The following is a 19500-nucleotide window of genomic DNA, read 5'->3' on the forward strand; positions in this document are numbered from 1 at the left end:
TTCAGAATTCTGTTAAGAGGCAAACACTCTGTTTGAAACAATTAGCCACTTGATTGCTGGGTGATTAGGAATTACATCGTATGAGCCCAACTATGTTCAGCAGTGAGTCATAAAGATACATAAAGAACCATTTTGGCTTCACAGGATCATTCCATCAAAGGTGGCTGTCAGAATAAAAGCATAAAATCAGTCACTGTTTACATCCACCGTGAAGAGGGAAGTGCTCTTGGGTCTGGAAGCCTTCACTGTTTGAACCAGGTAAACATCACTGAAAGCAGCAGTGTCAGACTCCTGTCTTTTTTTCATCATCACCAGAACCATTACTGTCAGGGTCAGTGCATAATTTTGGCAGGATGTGCTGTATACCCTGTTCTATTAGAGCTTGCCCAAACAATGTCTATATCGGTACTCTGACTTGCAGTGTGGAGAAATCACACTTAAAGAAATGTAATGATGGTGGGAAAGATTTTTAAGTAAACCTCAACAATACTGCCATCAGCTGGCCAAACATGAACTCAAGATGTGGTGCAACAGTAGAACGCTATAAAATGAAACCACAGGAAAAATTGGTTAAACTATGCTAGTGATGATCTGTTAAATGCATAATATCCTGCTGTTCATTCTTAGAAAGTGGTTATAATGTGCAAAGACACCTGCCAAGGACTGTAAACGTATTCTACGGCCATTCTTAACTGCAATTATGAAATTACTGAAATACTCAGAAGTGCACTGAAATTTATTGAGCCATAAAATCTTTAATGTCAGAATACTCTCACAGGAAAAGCTTGTGAAAAGGGTATAACAGGGCAGAAACAAGCCTACAGGTTTAATTCCAGAGCTCTGAAAAACTTGAGAAAAGCCATTTTTCCTATAGTGAACACAAGGACATGCATTTTAATGAACTGCAGCATATTCTCTATCCATTTTGCTGTTGCTCTTGGGTTTTCACGTCTTTCAGGAGGTGTATTTGAGCCAATAGCTGCTCCTCTCCAAGCCTGGTGCTGGTGGCGGTCTCTTCCTGTTAAAAGGGAGTTTTTAAATCACCCAACATTGCTAAATGCATCTTGTTGACTGATTGTTGGGGTCTTTCTTAATTTTGTAGGAAATTAAGTTGTAAATGAAATTGGTCTGTATTAGACTAAATCAAAATGATAAACAGGTGCAATCTACATGATATGGGCAATTAATGCAAAAAGCTTTAGTTGCACCTATAGGGGGAGAACATAAAACCCACTGTACACTACCCGGCCCTCGAAAAACCTGCAGCGTTACAGAGATCAAAAAGGACTGATTACTGCTCTTTGTTTCTGTACTGGCTGAAGGTGATAAGCTAGTATTTTGAGAACACTTGAATACAAAGCCATATTATGTGGATGTGAAATTTAGCTGTGGACCTGGAAACCTTCACAGAAACCTTTACTTGTCAGTTCAACATTTAAAGAAAACTACAAACCAAACTCTCCCTTCAAGTTTTATTCTGTTACAACACTTTAAACCACTGCCACAAAAATCATGCTGAAAAGGAAAAAAAATATTGCTTTGGATTGCACAGCTGAGAAGGTACTGCCTGACTACTGAAGTCACAGAGACTTTCCAGCCAACAACTTTGCTCTGCGAGCTGCACCAGACTTCCTCTTTGCTTTAAGTCTGAGGAGGGACTGGGGGGATCCTTTTTTTCCTCCAACTTTGGCTTTGGTCCGATGTCTGGAGGAGTAAAACACAGACGAGCAAGTTAAGACGTGTAAATATTAAATCTTACGGGTAGAGTGGCGTGACAAGATTTATCCCTTAACAGGAACAGATCCCTGGCTCACCTGTTGAACCTGTGTGTGTGTTTGACAGAGCAGTCTTTACGTTTGTGCTCTGGGCTTCCGCAGTTAAAGCAGCCCTCCTTCCCTTCACGGGTGGTACATGGGTGGTCTGGCAGGGCACAACGGCCACAGGACTGGCAGTGCTCCCAGGCTTACAGAAAAGATATTTAAATAAATTCACAAGAAATATATGGGAAGTGTGACGTGAAAACAGCAACTGCACATCAGTTTGTATCTGTGATTAATCGACCTACACGGTTTCACACATTTCACACAGGTTGAGCAGTGCTTCCATTCTCGGCCGTCCTGCAAACAGAGAAAATACAGGCCGTGACATGCAAAGATTCAATGGAAACTTGATGCAGTGCCTTTTCAGTTTAAAAATAAAATGCAGTCACACGAGTTTTGTACCTTGGATGGGCAGAGGTTGCATTTTGCACAGTGTTTGTTCAGGGATGAGACATATCTCTCACATAAAGGGCAAAATCTAAAAACGAGAGGGTCATTCACAAATTAAACACTTTAAATTCAAATGTCCAGAGTTGCTTAAATACACACAAAAGACAGACAGACGTCTGACAGTTTGTGTTTATGCATTTTATTAACTGCACAAGGAAAACTTGGAGTTGGCGGTGTATGAGCTGTTCATTTCTTCACATATAAAAGTCTTGAAAATAAAACAAAAACCCCATTTTTTAAATGAAGCTGAGGGATTAATGACAAATAACACCAATGAATTCATGCATCCATTAGTTTCCCATTAAACTGCCTTCTTAAATTTGTGCTAAATGTGAGATATCAGAGAGATATCCTTATAAGATATCTTTAATTAAACACTTTTAAATGTAGCTCATAACTTTGCCCTTTTTATGGCGATGATTTTCTTACAGTTGAGAAAATTAACAGATGATTTTTATTCTCCACAGTTAACCAAAAACATGACTTTGGTCAGTCTATGCTCAAGCCCTTTTAGTTAACATCAAATCACAAACCAATAACAATCTATTCAAATGTTTTATCACATATACTTTAAGACATTCTCATCTCCAACATTATTTCTGAACACATCTGGATTTAACTGAGTGAACATGTTGTAACCTGTAACCTTCCTCTTTGGGAAGGATGATGTCTCTGGGTGAAAGATTAGTGAAGAGTCTGACAGGAGACTGTTTTCTGCCCATCTTTCCATGTTTATACAGAGGATGGTTGTCATAGTCCACCTGGTTCAAAAGAAAAACTGAAAATTTTAAAACTGACATTTCATTACTTCTAGTTCTAAATCTTTTATTTATTTTTGTGGCCATAATATTCCACTGTAAAGTGCACTGAAATATTTAATAAATAAAGTAAGCCCGAGGATCTAGGGAAAGTGGCGCATTGATAAAAAGCATAGCCTTGATTCGGTTTGTAGTCTAATAACAGTAACTAATGTGTGAGTTAGCATGCTGCAGCTGAAGCAGGTGCCAAAAGCACATTTTAAATAACTTCAATTTAAGAATGCGCATAAATTGTTGTCTCTATGTCACATTTGATGGTTAAACATAAATAATAAGGGGTAGAGTACGAGTCAGTGGAACTTTTCATTCGACAAAATTATGAGTGTCTATGCAAGTAAATATTATAGCGCATCACTTAATGTTATTAGTTTAGAAAAACCTAAAGCTATACGTATGCAGAGAGTAATATTAGCTGATGACTCTAAACTGTTGCCTTGCTGTTACCTGGTAATCCAACATGCTGAATGATGGGAAACACTCCAGTATCCGAGGCTCAAAGAAATAAGGGAAGATCCAGATCATGGGCATGTTAGCATTACTGCTGTCTGCACACACAAACACAACATGCATGTTACAGTCAAACACTAGATTTCTTCATTTAAAGTAATAGTTCTAATAGTAAACAAAAAGTCTCTTTCCTTGAGCCATGCAATGACTTGCTGCTACTATAACTTTAGCTTAACCCTAACCTGCAGAGAAAAGAATTGTAAGCAAATCTACAGTCTTTGCCTCTTTTAGCTCGTTTTGCTGTTAGTCTGTATAATTTAAAGTCTTACACTTCTCAACCAACCTCCTTTCCAACACCCAATAGAGCTTCTAAATGTATCTTAATGCTGCTCCACTTTGTGTGTCTGCTAAAACGTTAGCCATATCAACTTTAAATTATGATAACATTTTAGCATGAAGTTTTGTTTTTGCATCTTATACCTACTAAAAAAAAAAGACACAAGTCATAAATATAAGAAGAAACAATTCATTCTAAAAGTTCCACAGCGGTGCTGACCAGAGCTCTGCAACTTCTTCCATGTGTGAGATAGCAGAGAGAAACTGTTGGCCAGGGGCTTCACCAGACCACCAAACGGAGGGTCGGCTACCATTGCCACCTTCTCCCCGTCAGACTCTCTGAGGAAGTTCTCCAGGGTTGCACTGGATGACTGATAAGAGAGAAGGCTTTATCAAACTCGGCTGTTGATGGAAAGCTTGACTGAACTAGCAGGACATCAGCTCAACTCCTACCTCTCCACCAAAGAAGTGATGGTTAAACATGTTGTAATGACAGAACTCATCTTGACTGTAGAACTGAGCATACCTGAAACAGAAAGATTTTGTTTGGCTTTTTATTATGCAACAGACTGTTCAGTGCTTCCGGACGCTGGTTTAAAAAAAAAAAAAAAAGAACAAGATTTAGCCTATCGACGACTGGTATACAGCACATTAGGTAACAACACAGCAGGGAAGGATAAGGTGTCTGACTATGTGCTGCAAGCTGAAGCTTGTTACCCAGGAACATACCCATCCTGCACTTCTAGCACAACATTACAGAAGCAAACAGCAGAGAAAGCGCAGCGAACTCAGGTAAGAAGTTCTTAAAACAACATTATTTGATAATGGTTAAAGAATATCCTTTAGTCCAGATATGCTGCCTTTATCATGCAGAAGTTATTAAACAGTACACAACAGAACAGACTCGTCTCTTTGAAACTTGAATAAAAACAAACAAACATTGGTTTTAATTATTATTATTTTATTTAAATTATTACAGTAGGTCAGACTTGGAACTCTGATCTGGAATAGATTTTTGGTAAAGGCTTGGCATGAAATGACAGGTTTTCTCAAACTTTTCATAGCCCTGACGAGTTAATTTAATCTATACACACACACACACACACACACACAAATACACAGCAGAAGCTAATCCCAAGAAAGTGCTTTTTTAAATAAAGGTAAATGACAGAATGGCTTGTGTAGAAATGTAATTTGTTTTTATTGTTTTGTTCAGTCCTCAGAAATGGCAGAAAGAGAGTTGCGCTCCCTCGGTAATAGAACGTCAACAGCCGTTTACACTAATCTTTTAGCGCCCTCTGAAGGCATCCACAGCCTACTGCAAGACGGGCTGAGCTTCACTCCACTGGACGCCAGCAGTGACGGCACTGTTCAACCTTTTTCTCGTTCACCCAAACTACAGCGTAAGGCTGCCAAAACCGCACAACCCTCTCAGGTACAGATATGTTTTGATTGGCTGGAACATACACCAATCAGCTATAGCATTAAAACTACTTGCTAAATATCAATAAATCGCTCTAGTGCTGCCAATCTCCATAAACCCGGCTTGTGGATTAACATCTTGTAGGTCAGGGGTGGGGGAACTCCAGGGCAAGTATTTACTCTGTGATTCTTACACAGACTTTAGAGATTTTACCACTATCTACGCATGGGTCATAAGCCATAATGACTGTGACCTAATCAAGGCAAAACTGTGCATTTTCTCTCTATAAAACTTTTCTTTATTAGAGAGCTCAGCAATCAGCAGCCCAAAAAAAGAAAAGGAATACTGTCATATAAATCTCAGTATAGTGTAGAACTCTTTAAAGAATAGCAGAACTGATTAACAAGTATGATGGGATAGATAGATCATAGAATCATCAGGTGCCAAAGACAGATCATTTAGATCATTTATGATACAAAAAGTGTCGTGTTGTCTGCAGGAGCAGTTAACCAGACGTATCCAGGAGCTGCAGGCTGAAACGTCCAAGACTGAGGCGCGCATCCAGTCTCTGAAGAAACGCAAGGCCGATCTCTCTGTAAGTAAAAACCTAAAACTACCAGCACTGAAAAATGACCTAATACATTTCTGACCACCAAGTCCAAGGACTGCAAACAGAGCAATGATATATAATAAATCCCTAATAACATGTCCTCTTAATCACGCTCCTTCCTGAAGAGGACCACAGAGGTCATGAAGCAGCAGGTTCGAGAGCACTTTGAGAACATGCGGTGCATTTTGAAGCAGGATGAACAGGTGATCCTGGACTCTCTGGAGCTGGACCTGAGGCATACAAGGACCAAGCTGGACCAGGTTCTAAAGAAGTGGGATAACTACCACGACCAGGTCACCAAGAGCATCAGCAGCATACAGAGAACGTTGAGTAAAAGCACCACAGCGAAGGAAGGCGAGCAGGTCTGATTTACAAACAGCTCAATAACAAAGCTATAAGTAGTGTTCTTTTATTTTAACCAGTATTTCTGCTTATGTCTCATCTCAAGGGTCACTCTGAGACTGTAAGGTAAATCGCTGCACCTTTTACATTTGCTGCTTCATCCCCGTACAGGTCTAAATCACACCTCTGTGGCTCACTTTGATCTTTGTCACCACTCTTCCAGCCTTAAGAAGCCAGACACGTCTGAGAAGGAAATCAGGCTGAATGAAGAGAGATTTGAGAGGCTTCTAAAAACACTAACTCATTTACAGCAGCAGAGTGAGTGAAGTTAGGTGTACTTTGGGAGCATGACAGAACAAAGTAGGCCAACCAAGGGATGCTTTATCTGGTTAAAATAACTACAATCACGAGTAATAATACTATATAATTTGTTTACAGTAACTCTGATAATAACAAAAGATCAAAATCTCATTAACAAATCTATTTCATTCTTTTCAGATTCTTTCCCCGTAATGATCGACAGGCAGTCTTGCCATAATCTGATCAGAGTGACATCAGAGGGGCGGGGCATGTCCTTCTCTGGCTCCGCTTGCCCAGCTCCAGAACATCCCCTTCAGTTTGATAAGGTATGCTGTGCTCTAGGGTCCTCTCCCATCACAGCAGGTCAGAGTTACTGGGAGGTTAATGTCCGCTGCTGCTCAGCCTGGGCTGTGGGTGTAGCCTATGACACCCTTGAGAGAAAGGGCAATGACAAGGGCGCCAAGCTGGGCCGAAACAGGAACTCATGGTGCGTAGAGTTTCAGAACCGCAATCTGACCGCATGGCACAACAACCGGCACATATCATGTCAAGGAGTGGGGCAGACTCCAATTAGAAAAGTGGGAGTGTGGGTTAATTACGACAAAGGCCAGCTGATATTTTACGATGCAAAAAACATGGTTGTCCTGCAAAAGTTCTCAGCAGCCATGACACCGGTGTTCGACAAAGCTCATCACCAGTTCACTCAACCCCTGTACCCCGCCATATGCTTCCTGAGACCACCGGACAATCAGGTCTGGCCAAACCACTTGGAGTTTTGTTCCCAGAAGTTTCTGTGATACCATTATCATATTCTACATAAAGTTGTGCTTAGAAGTTTACATATGCTCATCATTGTGATGAATGCTATATCTTTGAACTACGTAGAATGATTGTACAGCATAAAAGCTTAAATGACTAAAGGCTCAAATATACACTTAAATCTTTTAACAGATGGCTGAAATTATTTTTAACTTGACAGGGCCTGTAAATATTTTGATCAATTGACTACAACTGGTAGTTTATCTTTGCCAGCATAAAAAAGGATTTGCTTGACAGCACTCATGAGACCAAAACTTAGAACAATGGAAAACTCCAAGGAACTGTAGGTTCTACAAAGGATTATAGATTTACACAAGTTCAGAAAGTCTGATGAAATCATCCCCAAATCTGATTCCAGGGTCATCGGCTCAAACAAATGCAAGTACATATTTGTGCCTGTATATATACTTTTGACCTTTGAAGCCTGATCCATGAAATAACTGCTAATTTTTTTTAAAGATTTATGGAGTGTTTATTTAATTTTTTGGCAATAAAAAAAATGAAATATTTCTTTGAACATATGAGTTTTAATTTGTATCACATATGATACACTAGGCATTAAGGGGTAAAAATGTATCCTCTACAATGGTTTCAGACTGACAAAAGATCGATAAAATCTTTTTAAAAATGTACCCTGACATTCAATGCCCATGATAAGAACATGAAAAAGTCTGACCACACCAATATAACAATGTGGAACATCTAGCCCAGAGGTATTCAATTAAAATTTAAGGAGGTCCAGTTAAACAAAACCAGTATTTCTCAAGTAGCCAAATAGTTATAATGGTATCTGTATATAGTCAACAACTGGCTGTCATTCAACAGTATTTCAAGAATGGCTAAACTTCAGATTCCCACATCCTCCTCCACAGAAGCATAGTGGTAACTTCTCCATAAAGCAACACACAACCTTTCATACAAGTACCTTGAAAAGCTACATAGCAGAATTTAGACTGAGACATAGTAACTAAAGCTACACTACTCAACTGGCTGATGACAGCTGGAATTGGCCTTGATGATCAGGTTGTAATGTCATGAAATGTACTGCCAGTCCATATATATTCGTTCAGTCAGTCCCGAAATCTTCTCTCATTATGAAACATTAGTAGCATCGTAGTCAAAGGAGCTTGCAAAGAAAAGCGTCTGGACTTCTTTAAGTTACTTGAAGACGTTTCACCTCTCATCTGAGAAGCTTCTTCAGTTCTAAGGTCAAATGGTGGAGAGTCCCAGATTTAAACCTAGTGGGAGTATCCCCCCACAGAGGGACAAAAGGACTCCCTGATGATTGAGTGACTGAGGACCTTCACTGAGAACCTTCACAGACATTAGTAGCATCGGTTTCAAATGCCACCATGTTCTGCTCAGTTCTTTGAAATGCACAAAGAGGGTGAATATTGCAGTATAAACATGTTAGACTCAGTGAAATGTAGTCTAATTCATTCTCACCTTGATTTTATATACACAAAATAGCCTATGTGCAAATACCTGGAACGCTTTATTATATACAGGAAAGCAGCAACTGATGCATAAATTAGGCAAACTTACCTAAAGTCAATGTCCAGCAAGAGACTCTTTATTGGCTCAAGCTTTTGCTCCAGATTTTGCAGCTTGATCAGCTCCTGCAGTCTGACACAAAAGGCAACAATCTCATTACTGATGAAAAACACATCTGTAAGCTTTAAACATTTAAAGCATTTAACTGAGATTTGACTAATCAAAATATTTAGCCTTACACATAATTGATGTATCACCTGTCAAATGCCATACCTACAGTGACCCACGGTGAAGGCAAAATCATGCTGCAGTGGGAATAGACAGAGAGACTTCTCCAAAATTAAGTAAAAATGCAGGTGATCACCAGTGCTACCCCTCAGCCTCGTACTAGATGCACCTATGGTATGAATTTCAAAATCCTACATTGCCACTTTCTTGAGAACGTGATGTAACAGAAGGTAGTGTTTTTCCAAGGGTGTAGAGATCACAAAGTGTAATTGTACAGAAAGATGTACATTAGCAGAGAGGACTTAGTTAGTGTGTTTCCATCATCATAGTTGAGCTTGTCACAGTCAAATTAGAAACCTTAGGTTACATAATGGCTCCATTTCTGCTTTAAGTCACCAGCTGAACTGATCCATCAAGGCAGTTCAGACAAGATGCTTCACTATAACTGAGACAAAAATTTCTGATACATTCAAAGATCACGCTTGTGTCTGTCTCACCTGGGTGTGCCCACACACAGTATTTTCCTGTATCCCAGACCAGCTAAAGTATCCAAGAGAAAGTTTGCACTGCGGTCCGTGAAAAGGTACTGTGCGTTGCTCTTCTTGTTGTTCAGGGGACGCAAAAGTGCACTGGGCCTCCTCAGCTGTGCTGCAGTAATGGGAGTGAATATGTGAGCAGAGTGAAGGCTGTGCTCATCTGGCAGGAGCAGAATCTGACAGTCCTGACAGAACTTCTTCTGATCCAGAGGGAGCGAGACAAACTTTTGAAATCTGAAGGACAAGATACAAATATCCTAAAAGTGATCCTATACAAAATCAGCATTAAATAAATAAAATGAAGCTTTATAAACATCCTAAGATAAGCAAAATGAGTATAAATTCTCACCTGCTGCAGTACTCCTTATGGGTGAAAGGGGGCCTCGTTGACTGGTTCTCTGCTTCTCTGGCCAGCAGCCTGGCTTCTGAAACCTTTGACGCAAGTGAATTGAAACAAACTGATCGATGTCATACATCGTTTTATCATGAGCTCTGGAATTTTCCAGTAAGCCTACCTTTTCATCTTCCCACTGAAAGAAGTTGCAGTCTTTTCTATCTCGACAGGCCGAACATGCATAAAACCTCCGACTTTTTTCTCCTCCTTTACAAACCTTCTCAAACAGCAAGGTAGGACCTGACAAAATATACAAAGTTGTTAAAGGTTTGTTATATTCCACAGAGAAAAATAATATGGGTCATTTCTAACCCCGGAAGGTCACACAAACATGGACTAAAGTCTTTAGCTCACCTGTTCATTAAACAGAAATATTTAATCGCCCAATAGCATGGCAGTAACTAAATATATTTAAAGTTTTGAAATTCAAACTGAGCATAAAAATGGTAAAGAAAAGTAATTTAAGTTACTTTGAATGTAGCATAGTTGGTGTTCCCACACAGTCCGGTCTGAGACAACCATCTCTAGGGTTTACAGAAAACGGTCAGTACTTTGTGCCAAACTGCTTCCCTGATGGCGTTGAAGCCAGAGAAGAATAGTTAATCTGCTTTTAGCTGACCATGGCATGCAAAAGTCTGAATGCACAACATAATACCTCAGCAGGTGCCTCTCCTTTCAGCTAAGAACAGGTAAGTGAGTCTACAAAACTTTGAGCATGGTCTCACAAATTTGGAAAAACATTGGCCGGTCTGATGACTTAAGAATTCTACAGCGATGTTTGGGCAGCAAAATTTGGTGTAAGTAACATGAAGTGATGGGTGCATGGGCTTTGTATCAACAGTTCAGGGAGCTGCTGGTGTTATGGTGTGGGAGCTTATTTTCTTGGCACACTTGGGCTCCCTAGTACCAGCTGATAATTTAAACACCACAGCCTACTCGAGTTCTGCCGCCTTGTCCATTCTCTTATGGCTGCTCCCAGCAGGATGACGAGCCGTGTCACAAAGTTTGGATAATCTCAAACTGGTTTCTTGAACCTCACAATGAGTTCAGTCTACTCAAATGACCCGAGAGCACCATAGAGATGTGGTCAAACGATGTATAGCAGACAACTGCGACTGCAACCAAAATATCTGAGAAATGTTTTCTGCACCCTGCAGTATGTGTGGCACAAAGAATCAAAGCTATTTTAAAGGAAAAAGAAAGTCCCCAAAAGTTTATTCTGTTCATCTGGACGTCACTCATCCTTCTTCAGTCTCAGCTGACTGCAGGTTTCCCCAGACTTAAACAGTACATTTGCATAATGACTGAAACCAGCCCACTGAAGGAACAAAGGGCTGGGAGGTCAGTTCCTTGGTCATAATTATGCAAATTCTCATGACCATTGATCAACAACCACTGATCACTGAAAAAGAAAGTCCAAACCGGTCGTGCCAAGGTACGTATCCACGACGGAATTTGTTTCCCCAGCGTGGGGAGCTGTAACTTTGCTGTATAAAGAGCTAACATCGCCAAAATTTCAGGAGTAGTTAGTCATTATAAGAAGTGTTTGTGAACTAAAAATGAAGAATGAGAGATACTGTTTGTCCGTGATTTGGACAACCCAGTGGATGCTGGAGACGAAGGGTCGGAGATGCCTTCCTTGGCACGACACCTGTAAGCGTGTGTACTATGTTCTACATGTACACATGTAGTAGATTTTGTTTTCAGAAATACACCCCTATTACTGCTAGTTACTATAGGCAGGATATATTAAAATACCTTGATTACATGTATAATATCACAGATAATCTTGTTCCAAGTATATCAATAAAAAGGCTAAGCAACTTTAAAATAAGACATCAAAATCAGTTTGTCTTACTCTTCTAAGTAAACTTACCATGAGAACAACACGGGGCTGTTTTCTCGCCCTCATCGAGAATAACTTCTATTCCGTAACTGTTGGTATATTCCTCGTTTACATCCATTCTGTCGATTTTATGCAACAACAAAGTTTAGCTTTAAACCTTTCAACATGATGGCGTGCCCATGAAGCCCTTTTCTTGTCGCGGAGATATGACGTCACAACCACGTTGTCGCAGAAGGCAAAACAAAAGCTGAAATAAGATCATTGGTCCGGTTTACTTTGATGATGACTGAAATTGTTGTCAAAATTTACGAATTTCAGTTGTGTGGGGTTAATTGTATTGGTAGTGGTTAATAGGAATAAGATCATGATAAAATCCGATGTGTTATCAATATATTTTAGGAATTTATGCTATTTTATGGAGTGACTTTAATTCACATGCAAAATCATAATTTATTTTATAATTAATTGGACATTAATTGTCCAAGGAACAGTAGTTTTAAAAAATTCATTAAATATATTAGTGTTGAACCACAGAACCCTTTCCTTACCTGTATATTTAGCAATAGATTTATTTCACATTAGAATGAATTTTTGTGAAATAAGTATTCAAAAACAAAGACGACTTTTACAATGAGGTTTCTTTGTACCAGGAGGAATGTAGTCCACCACTGGATACTGTTCATTACACGGCGGGTTTTCTTCAAGAAAAATACAATTCCCATAAATCCCGAGCCATGAGCGCAGTGGCGCTGTCAGCCCGATGACTGCTCTGGAACTGCCGGCTGGATGCTGAAGCTTCAAGAGACAACACGGCCGCTGTTGCCTAAATCCAAACAGGAAGCTTGTAGTTTATGTCTTCAAAGTAAAATACATTTTAGTGAAACAAGAAGGAATCGATCATCTCCAAATGTTTTCTTTTACTTGAGTGATGGAAAAACTCTCCCGAGACGCTTACCCCTAAAATCTAAACAGAATAACAAGTTCCAACAAAAACAATTGCCAGTATTTATTTGTTATACATATATTCCATATATTTATTATATTTATCAGATCAAATTCGTACAAACAGAGAGTAAAAAGTAGCTTTGGGATTCCCAGTAGCCCAGATATAAAGGTCGCATTTCTGCTACATTTTATAACATAGAGCACAGATACGCTACTTAACCGTCAGCGTTCAAACTGACATTTATTTTGAAATGACGCACCGGACACTGCTCAATCCCTTCTTCTTTCGAGATTGACACTAGCGTTTCTGCACCGTGCGCCCACACCCAACCTGCACCGTCTGCTGTACGGAGAGGCAGCGCAGTTCTGCAGTGTGTGCAGGACATTGTCCTCACGGTGCAGCTGTTTGTGGAGATCTGTGCGGCGTCAGCAGCCAGGCACAGCCGGACTCTCTGCTGCACTTTCCCGTGTAAACATCTCTCTGTCATTCATTCGGCTGGCTGCCACTGAAGCTTGCGCGCTTTGCGGCTGCTGGCATCATCCATGTACTGTTAATGTGGATAGTGACTTGTTTACTGTGCATCATCTGACTGGAGAATATATCTGACTGGCACCATGAGCAGCACGGGTAAGACCGATTAGACTATTTTACATTAAAACTGCGGTTTTTTAACTACACAAACGCAAATGTTTTAGTATTAATAGAAACATTCCAATAATATCTTCTATAATATCGTTTAAAAGGATCATCATAAAATCCAGTTAGCTGATCAATACTGTCTTTTCTTCTTTGTCTCAGGTAATGGTGCTTTTTTGTTTTTGTTTGTTATTATGTGATCAGGTGTGGAATATATGGTTAAAGTGTATTTATAATCGGTTAGAACATAAAAATAGTTCATTCCCTCTCTTTGCTGCAAAAGGGGCACCAGAACGCACCTAGGTAACAGATTCTACATTAAAGACTAGAATCTGAAGTTTAGACAAAGCTTCAGCTTTAATCCCTTTGAGAAATGATATTATGTGGGTTAATTAGGTTGCAGCTACACCCACAGTGGCTTTGGTGGCTCTTTTCATCATGTGGCTCTGCAATGACTGTATGCCTGTGTGTCTACAGCAGGCCTGACTTCTGGTGAGGTGCTGCCAGCTGTGGCACAAAAAGGTTGATCGTTATTTGATCGTGTGTAGTGTCAACTAGGCAGTTAAGTGCCATTCTGGTTTGCTTGTGCAAATAAATCCTAGAGCTAAACTTGCAACACAAGTTCCACAATAATAAGTTCCTAATGCGAGAAAGCTCCTCGGCATGAGGTGTGGCAGTAAATAAAATGTTGTTAAGATATAAATTTGCTTAAGGGTAAATTACAAATGGATGTGTTATAGCTCACAAATAACACACAGAAAATGAGTAGGCAGTCGCATAAAGGGATGGACAAGGTCATCAACAATGCTCAGGTAGGCAGTGGTGTTCAAACTCAGCTAAGCCTCCACAGCATGAGCCACTGATGCCAGCAGGACAGCTCCATCCTGACCCTATCATCCAAATGTTTTTCTCCTCTTTTGTTGAAGTTTGTGAGGCTGTGTGAACTGTAGTTTCCTGTTGCTAGCTGGCAGGAGTAACGCCTGTGCTGCTGCAGCATATCTGGTTCATAATTTGTGTTGCATTCAGAGATGCTCTTGTGGTTACACGGCTGCAACGAGTGGTTATTTTAATGACTGTAGCCCTCCTATCAGCTCAAAGGTCTCCTCTGACCTATGGCCAAGGTCGCTCACAGGCTATTTTCACTTTTTTGGACCATTCTCCGTAAACCCTGGTTGTTAAGGGAAACCCCAGTAGATCAGCAGTTCCTAAAATACTGAGACCAGCCCATCTGGCACCAACAACCATGACATGTTTAACGTTACTTCAAAGCACCTTTCCTTCATTCTGATGCTTGTAATGAACCTCAGCAGGTCATTGTGATCATATGAACTGTCTGCCATGTGTGTGCTATAATGAGTAGCTAAACAGCTGTACCCCACAAAGTGGCCAGTGAGTTAGTATCATTACAGATGTGTACTCATGTTAAAAATTGTTTGAAGAAATGAGTAAACACTTAGGATTCAGACTACAACATTTTTTTCTACTTTTGGATTTTAATTATGTCAGTGAAAGGCTGTAAGCACAGCAGTCCCACCCAGCTGTTGTTCAAACACTGTTTGTGGGGGCAAAGACAATCAGAGGAAAGAGGGAGGGAGACTGGCCTTTAAGAGAAAGGAGCTAAAATTACTCACTTTATGACTCTTGATGAAATGAGGAGCTGCACCAAGGGCCAGTATAAATAATTATTATTTTGAGACTCTAGTATTATGCATGTTTGATGATGCATACATGTTTCCCCGCCATTTCTGTTTCCTGATGTCAGATTTTAAAACTTGGAATCTGAGGCTGTCCAATCCAAAACAAGTAGAAATGTGAGTATTAGTTGGGAAACAGATTGGGTTCTTCAAGACAGGAAAATGGACTGTCCTCAGCTTCAATGAGGAAACCGTGGCTGTTGGAGGCATTGTTGAGAGTGCTGCAGTGTGCACACCATTATAATCTGATGGAGAAAGAGACAACCCTGAGATGGCATTACTCCACGACTTTGTCACCTTTCTGTGTGATGCATTTTGATAAATGTAACTTTTTAGCTGATGAAGAATGTTGGTAAAATATGTGATTAGGGATTCAGATCCCTACCTAACCATGCTGACAGCTGGTCTGCACACACAGGATCAGTATGCTTCTGATAAACAGCTTTATCTGTTGAAGAGGTGCTGTTGTATTTCAGTGTGTTTAGCTAGCCAAAAAAGTCTATTTCAAAGAGATGTGTTCATTAATCTTTACAGAGGGTGTTTCTGAAAACAAGGAAGCTTGGAGCACTGGCAGCTTGTTTTGATGATTGAGCATGTTATTGGAAAACGAAAGTTATGTTTTGAGATATTTTCCTTTCACTGGATTAAGTTGATTTTTGATATTTTCTAGATCACAATCCCGTTACTGTTCTGTTCTTACTTTTCCCCTGATCTTAATCTCAGTGCAAAATAATGTTAAGAATTCCAAGTCTACTATCTGGCTCGGCCATAGTCCTACATTACTGTGCAAAAGTCTCAAGCCAATCCTCATTTCTTCATATTTTTCTGGGAAAATAAGTGATAAGTGCAACAATTTCTTGAGCCATGTGCAAATATCATTGGAAATACAGTACAGAAGGCAAAACCAGGGTTTGTACAAGTCTCTGTATGACCACATTTATTCTTCTTTAACTAATTTTCAGGAATAGTTCTCTAGTTTTCTTGCTTCTTGTGTGTGTGTGGGATTGCAGCTGCCAAATAGCAGATCTCAATAGGCAACATATTTAAATGTCCTTCAGCTGTAAGCTCATAATCCAGCTTTAATGTGTTAATTACATATGTATGTTTAGCATTTTTGACTCATTTATCCTGAGGTACTGGTCACATTTGACCAAACAGTGAAAGAAGACAAACCTGATTCATTCTTTATCTCAAACCACACTGTCCTTCCAGAACCAGTGTGACCCAATGGGACTGTTCATAGATGAAGTTCCAGCCTCAATTCAGATAATGTTCTTAAGAAAAAATAAAGAACCAAGGAAAGAGATCCACAGTGCGGTTGTCTAGTAACTAGAGCAGGGCGATATGACCAAAAATATTTATCACGATTTACATTTGAAAATTTGCGATAACGATATAACTGACGATATAATTGACACTAGACAAAATACTCCTCAACTTTATTAGTGCAAAAAAACAAAAAAAACCAACATCAATGTATTTTCACTTAAACAAGCAGCTTTTTTTTATGTGCATTAAAGTTATATAAAAATTTAACAGTGCAAATGCAAATTCCTTGCTGACAGTTTAACCAAAAGGCATTTCCAGTGGAAATTGGCCAACATATCCTCAGCATGACCATGTATAATATTCACAAAACCTAAAAAGAGGTTATACACACACAATACGGTAATATTATGTTGAAGCACAGTACGTATCACTCCGCGAGGCTCCTGCCTACGGTAGCCGTAATGCTCCGACAATCCATCAAGCGGTGCGGGTTCGTAGCTTAGCAAAGTCGTACTGAAACATTTGACAAATTTTCGAGCGCCGTGCACATAAAATCGTTTCGAGGTCAGTAAACACAACCAGAATTCATACATAAGGCACACGGGATTATAAGGGGCTCTGTTGATTTTCAGAAAAATCAAAGGATTGATTTTAAGTGCGCCGTATTTTCCAAAAAACACGGTAATAACGATGGTCCGCTAGCATGCGCTACCAAAAATAGTGCTTTGTTGTGTATCTGACGGATAAAAGCCAAACCAGTTCCACACCACTGAAGTTGCAGCATTTTTACAAACCAGTTCTGGTTCATCCGTTTCATTTAACGATCCGCTTTCGCTCTTCTCATTCTGCGTCGCCGCCATGTGCGTAAACAAAGGCACTGCGCATGCGCATTTTACCCATATTCTATCGCCATACTTCATTCTCTTATCATTGCCCAACATTACACCAGTATTACCGTGAACGGTACGATATAGCCCAGCCCTACTAGTAACACTTGATTTTGACACTATGAAGATTCTTGAGCTCGGGATTAAAGTTTAAATAAACCTCTTAGAGATGATGAATATACCCTGACAGAAAGTCTTTAGTTTTCAGATCAGTCTGCGTTCTTTCAGTTCCATAAAAATACAAGTGCAATAGTAGATGCATGAAGGAGGTAGGTTCAGAGTTACAGTAGATTAGGTTATTTCCAGGCCTTGTAATCAAGGTATTTCCTAAGCTGGAACACATTGACAGCACTGAACCCCCTTATCACAGTGGAATCAGTGACAAAGAGGGATGGAACATCGGTGAATTTGCTTGTTAATTCCAGCTCAGATTACGCCACAGGTCACACGAAGAGAGGTCTAATCAATACTGTTTCTTACAGTTTTCTCCTAGTATGAACTTGCTGACCTCTTAATGATATCCTCAAGGCCAAATGTTCAGAACCTAAAACAAGTTTATGAAAATAGTCCTATCAAAACACATTATGGCTAGTGGAAATTGCTTCTAGGCTGAATTTTCACTGATTTTAGTGACCCTAACTATGACCACAGTCTACACAGGCTCAAAACCAAGTGTCTTTTCAGTACCACCCTTGACAAATTAGAAAACCAAATCAGGAAAGCTTTCTGGCACTTTAACTTTAGTTATAGCGGAATTAAGTGAGATCGTTCTGTATTTCATGAATTAACCTATTTTTTGTTTCAGAGTTAGATCCTACTGGGCTGCGCTCTGTAAGCTAGGCTGCTAAGCTACATTTAGCCTACAGAGCTAGCTGCTTTTCCCTTTAAATAGCAGGATCTTTTCTAACAAACAACACAATACATAATATCTAAATAATTTCATAATTGTAGAAGAAGAGCATTGTGGAAACACTACCAGGAACTTTTGGATAAAGTTGGCTACAACAATTAAAAACAGTTCATCATTTATCCACATCTGCCTGCAGAATATCCCTCATCCACAGTTCACATTGCTCCACTTCAGTCTTCTGCTCTTTGCAGCTCAGCTCTTCAGGTCTGAAACCCATCTGATTTGTTGCTCTGCTCCAGATTTGCTCTATTCTTTGCTCAGATTAGCTCTCCACACTCTCATGGTAACACGTGGGTAACAGGTGACTGTCGGGTAATTACTAATAGTTAAGTGGCTAACATTAATGTGTGCACAGGCCAGGTTGTTGAAACCTGACCTATGAAACTCCTCCTAAAGTCATGTTTGGTGTACATGAACATTAACTACTTTAGCTGTTAATGAGTTGAGGAGCTGTGTGTCTGTCTGCAGCCCTGCTTGTAACAGAGAGGTTACCATTGTGTCTATGACCAAATTATGTGGGAGTGGCAACATGGATAACATTTTGTTTCAGTTTATTTACATGTTTTATTTAATTTTTTAATCTCCACAAACTCATGCACACTGATGCTGTTGCACACCTAACGCTGTGCATCATTGCAGAATATTTCAAAATCTTCATACCAATGAAAAATAACATTGGCACCAGCTAAGGCGCAGGAAACTATGAGTACAAGCTAATGAGCAAACATTGATGTGTAATTATAATTTTTGGCATTAGTCACAGTTTTGCAGAAACGTTGCTTCCACCTTCTTCTGTGCAGTTAAATAATGTGTCTCACAAGACAGGAGCTGCAGCATTGTTTTGTGCTTTCTGCCCTCTGAGGCATGTGCCTCCAGGGTGTGCGTGTGTGCAGTTTATTGTTTGTGTGTCAAGAATGGGGATATCGTTTTTTCTTTCAGTAAGTTTTTTCCTCTGCAAGTGGAGAAGAAGAAAGTGTTTTAATATGTGGAGATTATACACAAGCATGCACATGTGTTTATATAAATAGGGACAATTTGTTTCATCTGGGATATGAGTCAGTATAGGTCAGTAACTGATTTAGTTACTGTGATAGATCGCAATAATAATAATTAAATAATTATTATTGAATCTAATTTTTTTTTAGAATCACCAAATTAGTATTGTTAAATAATCAGAAAGTTCACTTCCTCACAAAAACTGTTGCCATTGCAGAGAACAGTAAAGAGGGACCACTGAGCAGTATTTAGAACAGCTCATGGTGGATTGTAAATCATGATCAAAGCTGTAGTCCACA

The 19500-nt window shown here is 39.7% G+C and overlaps 3 protein-coding genes across 4 annotated transcripts in view; 2 read left to right on the forward strand and 1 right to left on the reverse strand.

Annotated features, from left to right (window-relative positions):
* Nucleotides 1-735: 735 nt before the first annotated feature.
* Nucleotides 736-12084, reverse strand: zcchc4 (zinc finger, CCHC domain containing 4). The gene is made up of 13 exons (XM_085155437.1): nucleotides 11894-12084; nucleotides 10139-10257; nucleotides 9973-10055; nucleotides 9585-9857; nucleotides 8911-8991; nucleotides 4325-4397; nucleotides 4092-4242; nucleotides 3533-3633; nucleotides 2910-3031; nucleotides 2223-2298; nucleotides 2066-2117; nucleotides 1815-1962; nucleotides 736-1704 (listed from the first exon to the last, which is right to left on the reverse strand). Exons 1-13 carry the CDS (start codon nucleotides 11979-11981, stop codon nucleotides 1581-1583), a joined length of 1491 nt encoding a protein of 496 aa, XP_085011563.1. The 5' UTR covers nucleotides 11982-12084; the 3' UTR covers nucleotides 736-1580.
* Nucleotides 4411-11642, forward strand: LOC146523352 (E3 ubiquitin-protein ligase TRIM62). Of its 2 annotated transcripts, none has more exons than XM_085155435.1 (7): nucleotides 4411-4663; nucleotides 5088-5306; nucleotides 5794-5889; nucleotides 6030-6266; nucleotides 6353-6372; nucleotides 6470-6564; nucleotides 6745-11642. In XM_085155435.1, the coding sequence occupies exons 2-7, from the start codon at nucleotides 5097-5099 to the stop codon at nucleotides 7341-7343; spliced, it is 1257 nt and encodes a 418-aa protein (XP_085011561.1). In that variant the 5' UTR covers nucleotides 4411-4663; nucleotides 5088-5096; the 3' UTR covers nucleotides 7344-11642. The 2 variants fall into 2 exon arrangements, with proteins under 2 accessions (XP_085011561.1, XP_085011562.1); XM_085155436.1 differs by having other exon boundaries at nucleotides 4484-4646; nucleotides 5082-5306; nucleotides 6706-11642.
* A 1025-nt stretch (nucleotides 12085-13109) lies between the features above and the next one.
* The window catches only part of ablim2 (actin binding LIM protein family, member 2), a 92696-nt gene continuing 86305 nt past the window's right edge, over nucleotides 13110-19500 (forward strand). The window contains exon 1 of the mRNA XM_085155424.1: nucleotides 13110-13436. Coding sequence (XP_085011550.1) covers nucleotides 13424-13436 — 13 coding nt within the window. The 5' untranslated portion in view covers nucleotides 13110-13423. The remainder of the gene's footprint in view (nucleotides 13437-19500) is intronic.

The sequence above is a fragment of the Neolamprologus multifasciatus genome, chromosome 3 (assembly GCF_963576455.1).
Source record: "Neolamprologus multifasciatus chromosome 3, fNeoMul1.2, whole genome shotgun sequence".
Lineage (NCBI taxonomy): Eukaryota > Metazoa > Chordata > Actinopteri > Cichliformes > Cichlidae > Neolamprologus > Neolamprologus multifasciatus.

Excerpts from the sequence above, each read along its gene's own strand:
- LOC146523352 (XM_085155436.1), top strand. The coding sequence starts at position 4,563 with ATGTGCTGCAAGCTGAAGCTTGTTACCCAGGAACATACCCATCCTGCA. Across the intron at positions 4,647-5,081 it reads ACAGAAGCAAACAGCAGAGA|GTTCAGTCCTCAGAAATGGC; the intron begins AAGCGCAGCGAA and ends TTTTATTGTTTT. Across the intron at positions 6,565-6,705 it reads AACTCATTTACAGCAGCAGA|ATCAAAATCTCATTAACAAA; the intron begins GTGAGTGAAGTT and ends TAATAACAAAAG.
- zcchc4 (XM_085155437.1), bottom strand. The coding sequence starts at position 11,981 with ATGGATGTAAACGAGGAATATACCAACAGTTACGGAATAGAAGTTATT. Across the intron at positions 3,032-3,532 it reads TCAGCATGTTGGATTACCAG|GTGGACTATGACAACCATCC; the intron begins GTAACAGCAAGG and ends CTTTTGAACCAG. Across the intron at positions 2,118-2,222 it reads GCAACCTCTGCCCATCCAAG|GACGGCCGAGAATGGAAGCA; the intron begins GTACAAAACTCG and ends CTCTGTTTGCAG.